This window comes from Triticum aestivum, chromosome 2A (genome assembly GCF_018294505.1).
Source record: "Triticum aestivum cultivar Chinese Spring chromosome 2A, IWGSC CS RefSeq v2.1, whole genome shotgun sequence".
Classification (NCBI taxonomy): Eukaryota; Viridiplantae; Streptophyta; class Magnoliopsida; order Poales; family Poaceae; genus Triticum; species Triticum aestivum.
In genome coordinates this window covers 624,948,305-624,958,979 of record NC_057797.1, presented here as the reverse complement: position 1 = coordinate 624,958,979, position 10,675 = coordinate 624,948,305, and the positions used below count along the sequence as shown (strand labels likewise).

Here is a 10,675-nt window from a genome sequence, read left to right as displayed (position 1 = left end):
CAAAAATATTTTATATTATGGGACGGAGGGAGTACCTAGGGTTTTCTAAAGCCAATTAAAACATTTACCATTTTTTCTCTTGTTGACAAGGATGTTGGTGATCATTTGTACAAGTCCAAGAGCTTGTAAACTTGTAAATCTCATGTTGTACGTGTCTTTTATCAGAATTTTAGAACCGTTTGTTAAAAATTAACAACAAATTCTACAGCGATTGACATATATAGCTTCAAATTTTCTTGTGATGACTGAGATCTTATATAAAGTGTACTAGAAGTATCTTTTCTTGAAAAGCGACCCCTACAATTACATGAATTTGTTGTTTCCTTTCTTTATTTGAGATAGCCAAATGGACGACACCATGATAAAGCCACCGGACAGGAAAGAGGAGGGGGGCCGATGCGGCTGCTAGGGTTGAGACTGGCTAAGTCGTCGTTGCCACGTTGTTGGCCATGTGTGAGATGGGGGGGAAGAGAGGAGGATTTGAGTTGGATGGTGTGTGATCTTTCTAAGGAGGGAGGGAGGAGAAGATAATAATTGACGGAAAGGCAATGAATGGAGGACGACTTACAACAACAACTTTCAAATCAACCGAGAAAGAATCACCGCCATTATTTCTATGACTTCAAAATGCTAGAAAAACTAAGCATTTTTTCTGGTCTAGAATAGTTACCTCCGTGGACGTCCTCGTGTATCTCCTTTGCCAGAAATGCAGGATAAACCGTCGAAGTCTCGTCGAGCCCTTATACTTGCAGCTCATGTGTGCCTGCACGAGGGAGCGGTCCAATCGCCTGGATCTTATAGGATTCGGAGCCTAGCATTAGACACAGGACCAGCGCCAACGTGTCGCTCCGTGATGTTGGATGGTGTACCTTTGCCAATTGTCACCCCTCTGTGCCTGTACGCTCAGCGGCAGATCACATGCGCAATTCATACGCCACGCAAGTCAGCAGCGGCAGCAAGCAAGCGACCCATACATATCTGGCCAGGGACAGTGCACATCAAAATATATTGAGAATCTGAAATTTGTCGACCCTGCAACGATCCCACTGGTGCACCTCTCTCTCTCTCTCTCTCTCTGGTGTGGCGCAAGAGTGCGAGCACTTGGACACTTGGTTCACGGTATCAATCTTGGACGAGACTTCCGTTTCAAAGAAAAGAAAAATCTTTGATGAGGCTGACCGGTCGATGCAGTACACTTTTCTTTTGCCAAATGATAAGTGCCACACGTGTGACACGAAGTAACACCGCCCTGACATTTTTTACAACTTAAAAAAATTGTCATCCGAAAAAAACTAAAACTTGTCATCCAAACAGAAATTTAGACATGCTCACAACTAAAAGTGTCATCCATGGGTAAATAAACTTGTCATAAAAAACGTCAGGGCTGAATTGCTTCGTGCCACATGTATGGCATTTGTCAGGGTCATCTTTTCCCAAATGATAATACGTGTCTCATTTGTGTAATGAAAATCAAAGTTACTGATACACTAGACATTGATCTAATAAAGCTGAAAAGATAATATAGCAGAATTCCAGCTTTTGCACAAAAGACTACCAACATAGAAAGAAAACTACAATCAAATCGAAAAATCATCCGAGTTTGGTGCCAATGTCCGTCATCTACTTCAGGCACCATCGTAGCAGCCACAAAAATAAAATGTGACGGATCATCCCTTTGTCCAAGCTCGTCGCGACTCCATCGCTAATAAGCAACTTTTCAAACCTTTAAAGTAGCTTACGAAAGGCGAATCCATCGCCCGTTGAAAGAATCTGGCCGATGCAGCACTTAGGACACGTCATCAAATTTTAGATCTGACACCCCCGCTCGGCAATGATGTCGAAAAAAGAAACCATATCTACCATCTGGCAACCACGGATCCAGCATATGATCCACCATCTTCCGGTTGTTGTCAAAGCATACTACTATCTACATTCCCTCCTGCACTACCTCTCGAGCACCACGCTGTCATCGGAGCAAACACCGTCACAACGACGGATCTCAATGACACAACTCCATTATCGTAATGCCTCCGCTACTACACCATCCCCACTTGAATAGATTAGCAATCGAATCCAAGTGGGTGATGGATTCAACGCCGACGTAGCCCTTATCGACGCCATAACGTCGAACGGCCAAAAACCTAAGCTACTAGGAGTAGGTCCTAAAATCCAAATCTACACGATCCATACACGCGGATCCAACAAACCCCTTGCCCCCAACGCTCCCCCATATCACCGGCGGAGGACGGCGCCGGAGTATGAGAACCATCGAAGCCCTAGCCGCCCTAGCCGCCGCCGTAAGAGGATTTAGGTTTTCGTGACTTAAGCCTGAGAACTTCCACGCGGCAAGCACGCCTTCTTTCTAGAAAATAGTCCGCAAGCACACGTACGTATCGCGCCGACGAGACCCATGGTGACGGCAGGCGACGCAAGTGACGTTTCGTATGGGACGCGTGGGTACGTACGTCGCCGCAGACGCCGGCGGCGAGTGCATGCACGTAACGTGTGCTACGTGGGTGTCGCTGCCCAGCAGTGTCGAGCAAGCACGCCACGGACGCACGGGGTGTGCGCCAGGCAGGCAGGTAGGCCGCAACGGGGAAGCGCCGCTGCTGCAGACACGCACCTGTCCGGCCGCCCGCTTTCGCGTTCGCGCTCGCGCTCGCAGCCCAGCGTTGAAGTTTCTGCGGGGATGGCGGGAGAGAAGCCAAGACGGGTCACTCGTTCCGCGGTGGGAGTCAAAACGGTCGCTGGCAAGTAGAGTAGTAATGCCGTCTAAGCGTCAGCCACAGTGACCACCGGAGATGGATCGGTGCGCTCTCGTAGCCACCGTCGAGGAGGCGACTGACCGCTACGTGCCGTGGCAGGCACTACATACTGATACTATACAGAGTTTTTTCTAATATACCGTCGATTAGAATACGCACTGCTGTACATGGGTTTCTGCAGTTCTATAAAATATACGAGGACGAGGCCTTTTTCCAAGACATGGGTCCAATATAGCCACGAGTACCCTTCTTTTTCCACAATCTAGCAGTAATACAGCGATATATCCATCCAAAAAAGATTAGGATTGCTAAATCTCAGTCAAACCAAGTCTCAGTTGATGCTCCAATCCAAAACAAGTGTCGCAGTTTTAAACTAGAGCTTGTTATCTAATAGCAGTATAAGGTTTTTTTAAAATGGATCTCTTCTTAAACTTCTTCACGATGTAAGTTGCTCTCTTGCCCAAGGTTTAGTGGTTAATCCTCTTGGGACAAACGCGATCGATCAGTGGAAGTGTGGAGCGAACGGAGGCGGGAAACAGGTCCGGGCCCTCGTGGATCCGCCGTACCCCACTCCGGGTTTCCATTAGATTCTCTCTCAGGGCCCGACCGCGTCACGGCACGGCTTACGACCGGCGACAGAGACCCATTCCTCTCCTCTCCGCTTGTATATATCCGCGAGCTGTCTCGCCTCGCTCCCTCTCCCTCCCTCCCTCCCATCGATCCACAGTTCTTGTGGGAACCCAAGGATCCATCCAGACAGAGACGTCCCGGCCGAGGCAGCAATCACCAAACAGCTCGCGCGAGCGACCACGAGCGACCACGCCTTCAGCTACCTTGCTTCTTCCATCGGCCTCGTCCAGCAAGGAGCGCCATCGGGCCCCGTAACTTGTCCAAGCGCGCGCTCGACACTCGACAGACGGACGGAGCTGGTTGGCCAGGAAGCCATGGACCTCAAGGCGCTGTGCATGTACGCCGCCGTGCTAGCCCTGTTCCTCTGCTCCGCGGCGACCTTCATCCAGAGCCCCACCGACGTGTTCGGCCCGGTGGCGCTCCTCGAGCCGACCCCGTCCTCGGCGCGCGACTTCGGCGCCGTCGTCTCCGACGCGCCCTTCGCGATCCTCCGCCCGGGGTCCTCCGCCGACATCGCGCTCCTCCTGGGCGCGCTGTCGTCCGCGCCGCCGCGCCCGAGGGCGACCGTGGCCGCGCGCGGCGTGGGGCACTCGCTTCAGGGCCAGGCGCAGGCGCGCGACGGCATTGTGGTGGAGACGCGTTCCCTGCCACGCACCGTCGTGGTGGTGGCGGCGCCGCGGGCGGGCGGCGAGGCCACCGCTTGCGCCTACGCGGACGTGGGCGCCGGCGCTCTGTGGGTGGAGGTGCTGGAGGAGTGCCTGAAGGCCGGGCTGGCGCCGCTGTCCTGGACGGACTACTTGTACCTCACCGTGGGCGGGACGCTGTCCAATGCCGGCATCAGCGGCCAGGCGTTCAAGCATGGCCCGCAGATCAGCAACGTCCTGCAGCTCCAAGTCGTCACAGGTATGCAGCACTCAACAGCCACCGCGCACATGCAGCCTACTGTCAATTTTTCTTATTCTCATAAACCCTTTCTCTGTTTCATTTCAATTTTCAAAAAAGAAAAGAACAAAACGCTGAACCTGTAAATTCTGCAGTGATTTACCCCTCCTTTTCATGTTCTTGGTATGTTGGCCGCAGGGAATGGGGAGGTCGTGACATGCTCGCGCACCAAGAGCCCGGATCTCTTCTTCGCAGTTCTTGGCGGTCTCGGCCAGTTCGGCATCATCACCAGGGCACGGATTCTACTCCAAGAAGCTCCTCCAAAGGTACATGCAGTCGCCTCATGCCTTCGTTTCTACTGCCAATCATCTTTCGTTACTCTTAAGCTTTATTTGACAATTGGTTATTGTTTTTACCATCCTGGTGATCATCAGGTGCGATGGGTGAGGGCCTTCTACGAGAGCTTCGAAACATTCACCAAGGACCAAGAGCTTCTGATCTCAATGCCGGAGCAGGTGGACTACGTGGAGGGGTTCATGGTTCTGGATGAGCACTCCATCCGCAGCTCATCCGTTGCCTTCCCCGCCAGCATCGATTTCAGCCCAGACTTCGGCTCCGAGGGCAGGAAGAAGGTCTACTACTGCATAGAGTTTGCAGTGCATGACTTCCAGCAGGACGGCTCCAGCTCCAGTGTCGACAATGTCAGTCTCCTGAATTCACACAGAATTTTCAATTTTCAATTTAAATAAAAAACGCGAGTTAACATCTTGAACAGCAACAGAAAAGGACGGCTGAATACTGGAGTAACGAGTTAGTCTTCTTGTGGTCTTTAAAAAAATTGTGCAGGTTGTGGAGCTGGTGGCAGGGGAGATGAGCCACATGAGGCCCCACATGTACAGCGTGGAGGTGTCCTACTTCGACTTCCTGAACAGGGTGAGGATGGAGGAGGAGAGCCTGAGGAGCCAGGGGCTCTGGGACGTGGCTCACCCCTGGCTCAACATGTTCGTGCCCAAGCATGGCGTCGCTCAGCTCAAGGACCTGCTCATGGACACCGTCTTGGCGGGAGACTTCCAGGGGGCCATCCTTGTCTACCCTCTCCTCACTGACAAGTACGCACATCTATCCTTCCTCCTCTGGCAAAAGTATATCATCATCATCTCCATTTTCCTGTTGCAAATTAGTGTTAGCTCACGATATCTTAACCATCGGTAAAGCTGTCAGGTACTACTACCTCTGTTCGTTGGGTGTAGTCTACACTAATAAACTCATCTCAAAAATAAAGCCTAAAGCCATCCCTTTCGCGATATTTGCAAGATTTTTCGGGTGCAGAAAATCATTGGATGATGTGGCGAGATCGCCTTTGTACGCGCATAATTAGTGTCAAAGTGCTGTTATGTTTGTGGCTTTTGGTCGATCTTTTTCTTCTGCTCGGGGCGTCGTAGTTATCCTCTCCAAAAACACTTGCCTGGCCAACCTAACGCGCGGCACCTTTGGCCCAATCGTGACAACTGACAGAGCCATGACATCTCGCTACAGCAGCCGAGAGAGAGATGCACAGCCCCGTAGCGGTCGCCTCCTTTTGCGACACCGGATCATGCGGTCTCGCTGCATCTGCCCGTCAACCGTCAGATACAGTGAAACTAGTGAGCCTACCGAAGCTCACCCTTCACCAGCTCCGCATCTGCTTCGTCTGTTACTGTTGTTACCCACCTCTTGCAAAAAGATTACACCGGGACAAGCCGACCACTAACCAAGAAGGGCCCTTAACCAGTATGGAAACCATCATAGACCGTAGTAGTATTTAATGGTAGTCCTTTGCGGCTGTAGCAGGCTAGCAGCACTGTGATATGATACTGTCTTCAAGTGCTGTATCTTGCAAGTTGCAACTTTTGGCTTTGGTGGCCGGCTTGTGTGTCTACTCTCCTCTGCTTCCACCAACAGTGCACACCTATGGCGGCTAGTACTACGGTCTGTTGCTTGTCCCCCTCTCCGGTCCTGGTCCAAGCCTTTCTTCTTCCCGCCTTGACGCCCCTGTCTGTCCCATACAAGCATCCTAGTTCCCCACCGTGTACAGCGACGGTACTGTACAGTCTAACACAGGCGCGAGTGAGTAATTTTTCGTTTGTAAGGGCCAGAACTTCGGATTTTTGGCTGCGGCCCAGTTTTGTGGATCCTCGCGATTTGAAGATCCAGTGTGGCCTGTCAGCTCGGCTCCAGCCAGAACCCTTAATGCTTATCAATTGGGTTCTCTGCATCCAAAACCCTCTGTTTCTGTGACCTGACATGATCCGGGTGATGAAGAGATGTTTCACCTTTTCTCGACAGCAAATCTACAATGCCCCAGAGAAGGGTTTCCACGTTCTATTTATGTCCATCAACCAAACCAAACAAGCATAAATGACCGCCCTTCAAAAAAATTCATACATTTCCGAAAGAATGCAATGCTTCCTTCCAATTCCCAGTTCTGAACATGTTGAACCCGCCAGTCATCATCTGATCTTTGTGGATCTTTTTCAGGTGGGACGGGAACACGTCGGCGGTCATCCCGTCGGCGCCGGGCGGGGTGATGTACATCTTCAGCGTGCTCCGGTCGGCCGACCCGTCGCGGTGCGGCCGCGGCTGCGTCGAGGAGATCCTGGAGCAGCACCGCCGGGTGGCCGACGAGGCGTGCCGGGCCGGCGGCGGCATCGGCGCCAAGCAGTACCTTGCCCGGCAGCCCACGCAGGCGCATTGGCGCAGCCATTTCGGGCCCACCTGGGACCGCTTCCTGGCCCGCAAGGCCCGCTACGACCCAGTGCGTGTGCTTGGGCCGGGCCAAGGCATTTTTCCTTGGACGGATTCCGCGAGCTCCATGTGATAGCTCGCGCAGACATTAGGTCTCGTAGATGTTGGTAGCTCAAACGACAATTTTCAGGACGATTAATTTAATCGGTAGGTGTCCTTCTTTTTAGGGAAATTGGTAGTAGGTGTCTTTAGGAAAAGAGTTCGTTCTTTCTTTTTTTTGCTGGGTTAAATTTGTGATGTTTTTAGCTTAGCTGGTACGACTCTCGGATTATTTGGCAAGTGCAGAGTATCTCGTCTCACTCTTATCGTATCATTATGCTCTGAGCTGGTCGTTAGTCAGGGCCCACGGAGAATGGGACATTTGTCTGATTTGACATGCCATCACTCAAGAAAATCTCCCCGTGAAAGTTACCTGCCGGTATTTTGAGGGAAAGAAGGGTTCTTGCAGGAAAGATCGCAGTTGCAATGAATACTCAGTATTATTGCCATATGCATGGTGTTGATGTCCGTGCATGCGCCGAAGGTGCCACCAAAGCTGCCGTCCCGGTTCCAAAGACGCCACCAATACCATTTTGCCACGCTCACCGATGCCCGGTGTCAGCTGACGGGGACAGCTTTGTTTGCTGGCTGTCGTCGTTAGCGTAGGAGATTGATGCAACTCACGATATATTGATTATTGCAAGTATATATAAATACACAGGAGAGTCACGTCCTCAACTATACATAAAAGGAGGTCTTGTTGTACAAGAAATACACATGCAATATCTACATCTCAACACCCTCCGCAGTCGAAGCGGCACCATGGTCGACGCAAAGACTGGACCGGAACTCCTCGAAGGACGCGGTAGGCAAGCCCTTGGTCATGACGTCAACAAACTGTTGGGAGGTAGGGACATGTAGCATGCGTACATGACCAAGAGCTACCTGCTCCCGAACAAAATGGATATCAATCTCAATGTGCTTGATGCGTCGATGATGAACCGGGTTGGCGGAGAGGTAGACCGCAGAGTCGTTGTCACAGTAGACAATTGTGGCCTTGTCAACCGGAGACTAGAGCTTATGTAGAAGCTGACGAAGCCAGGAACACTCGGCAAAGACGTTGGCAACGGCGCGGTACTCCGCTTCAGCACTAGAGCGGGAGACAACGGGCTGCCGCTTGGACAACCAGGAGATAAGTGATGGTCCAAGATAGACGCAATAGCCATAGGTCGAGCGGCGCGTGTCGGGGCAGACGACCCAGTCAGCGTCAGAATAGGCAGTCAAGTCCAGAGAGGACGAAGCCTGAAGTGACAACCCGAGATCCGAAGTGCCTCAGATATAGCGAAGAATGCGCTTGACCGCGGTCCAGTGAGCATCATGAGGAGCATGCATATGGAGGCACACCTGCTGCACGGCGTACTGAAGCTCTGAACGAGTAAGAGTGAGGTACTGAAGAGCACCAACAATCGAGCGGTAGAACGGAGCATCTGAAGTTGGAGAATCATCTGTGGCAGAGAGCTTGGCCTTCTATCGACAGGCGTGGCGGCCGGTTTGCAGTTAAGCATCCCGGCACAGTCCAGAAGCTCATGAGCATACTTCCGCCGATGAAGAAAGAAGCCATCTGCTCGGCGAATAACCTCGATCCCAAGGAAATAGTGCAGATGACCTAAGTCCTTAATGGCGAACTTAGCACGAAGACGGTCAATGAGCTGTCCAAGAAGAGCAGTCGAGCATGCTGTCAAGATGATGTCGTCGACATAAAGCAGCAGGAAAACAGTGGCTGTAGACAAACTGTGAAGCATGGGAGCGAGCAGAGTGGAAGCCAAGATGATGAAGAAACGCTACGATGCACTGATACCAAGCACGAGGAGCCTGCTTAAGCCCATACAAGGACCGAGAGAGCAAGCACACATGATCCGTAGAGGACTCATCAACGAATCTCGTGGGCTGCTGACAGAACACTTGTTCCTTAAGATGACCATGAAGGAAGGTGTTGGAAACGTCCATCTGATGCACATGCAAGAGTGGGACACTGGAAGCTGAAGAATAGTCCGAATCGTCCCAGGTTTGACCACCGGGGCAAAAGTATCGGTGAAGTCGACACCGGCGCGCTGACAAAAACCACGAACAACCCAACGCGCTTTGTGGCGATTGAGAGTGCCATCAGGATGAAACTTGTGCTTGAAGACCCACTTCTTGGTAATGATGTTGGCTTGAGGGGGGACGTGGTACAAGTTGTCAAGTGTGATTACACTGCAAGGTGTCAAATTCCTCCTTCATCGCGGCACGAGCAAAGGTCGGCAGAGGCGACAGTGACGGAGCGGACGTCGAAGCCACACAAGTGTGCTCCTCCAGGGAGTACCTGGTACTCGACCGGTAGACACCCATGCGGGACCGAGTGACGGGGCCGGCGGGTGGTGGAGCCACGGCAGCCCCGGTGGACCCATATCCACTAGGATCAGCGGACGTCGAAGGTGCAGCCGTCGGTAGAGGAGCCGGCGAAGAGGCCGGCGAGACCGGCGACGTGCCCGACAAAGATACCGGGGCGGAGGCCAGCGAAGCCAGTGAGCCCGCCGAGGCCTGTGTAGAGACCGGCGAGGCCGCCACAGAGGCCGGAGACACCGGCGAGGCCGGCGTAGACGCCAACAAGCCTGGTGAAGGAGGCGCGACCGGGGAGGCAGTGGGCGACAGCCGTAGCATCGCACGGCCGAGAGGGCACCACGCCGCGGCAGAGAGCCGGGGTGGACAGTGTCGGCAAGAGAGGGGCATGGCGCTGAGGGAGAATCCACTGGTTGTTCCTGTTTAAACGGGAAACAAAACTCGTCGAAATAAACATGTCGAGATGTGACGATGCGATGGGAAACCGGATCATAGCATCTATAGCCCTTAGTGTTAGCCGGGTAACTGAGGAAGACACACGAGAGGGAACAAGGAGCAAGTTTATGAGGGGATGTGGCAGCAGTACTATGGTAACAAAGACAACCGAAAATACAAAGACCGTCATATGAGGGTGGAGACCCGAAGAGAAGGTGGTGTGGTGTAAAATTCCAGTGGGTGCAACATGGACGAAGGTTAATGAGGAGGGTGGCAGTAGCGAGAGCGTCGGGCCAGAAGCGGGGAGGCATGTAGGCATGGAATAAGAGGGTACAGACGCAATCGTTAAGAGGGCGAAGGATGCGTTCAGCCCGACCACTCTACTGTGAAGTGTAAGGACACGTGAGCTGGAAAATTGTGCCATGGGTGGAGAGAAGGTTGCGGATGGTGGTGTTGTCGAATTCTTTCCCGTTATCTGTTTTCAAAGCGAGGATGGAACGACCAAATTGTGTAGACACGTAAGAGTAGAAGGCGGTAAGGGTGGCAGCAACATCAGACTTCTTACACAACGGAAAGGTCCACACAAAGTGGGAGTAGTCATCCAGGATAACAAGATAATATGAAAAACCAGTATTGCTAGCAACGGGAGAGGTCCAGACATCACTATGGATTAACTCAAAAGGTACCGATGCAACTGTGGATGAAGAACTAAAAGGGAGGCGATCATGTTTGCCTAGACGGCATGCGTGACAAGAATGCGCATCCATTTTATTACATGTAAAAGAAAAATCCCTAATTATTTGACGAAAGGTGGTGGAGCT

The 10,675-nt window shown here is 52.1% G+C and overlaps 1 protein-coding gene across 1 annotated transcript; it reads left to right on the top strand.

Moving 5' to 3' along the window:
* The first annotated feature begins 3,438 nt into the window (after nt 1-3,438).
* Nucleotides 3,439-7,371, top strand: LOC101290606 (cytokinin dehydrogenase 8). The gene is made up of 5 exons (XM_044602368.1): nt 3,439-4,298; nt 4,476-4,603; nt 4,712-4,978; nt 5,124-5,386; nt 6,795-7,371. The coding sequence occupies exons 1-5, from the start codon at nt 3,710-3,712 to the stop codon at nt 7,132-7,134; spliced, it is 1,587 nt and encodes a 528-aa protein (XP_044458303.1). The 5' UTR covers nt 3,439-3,709; the 3' UTR covers nt 7,135-7,371.
* Nucleotides 7,372-10,675: the final 3,304 nt, after the last annotated feature.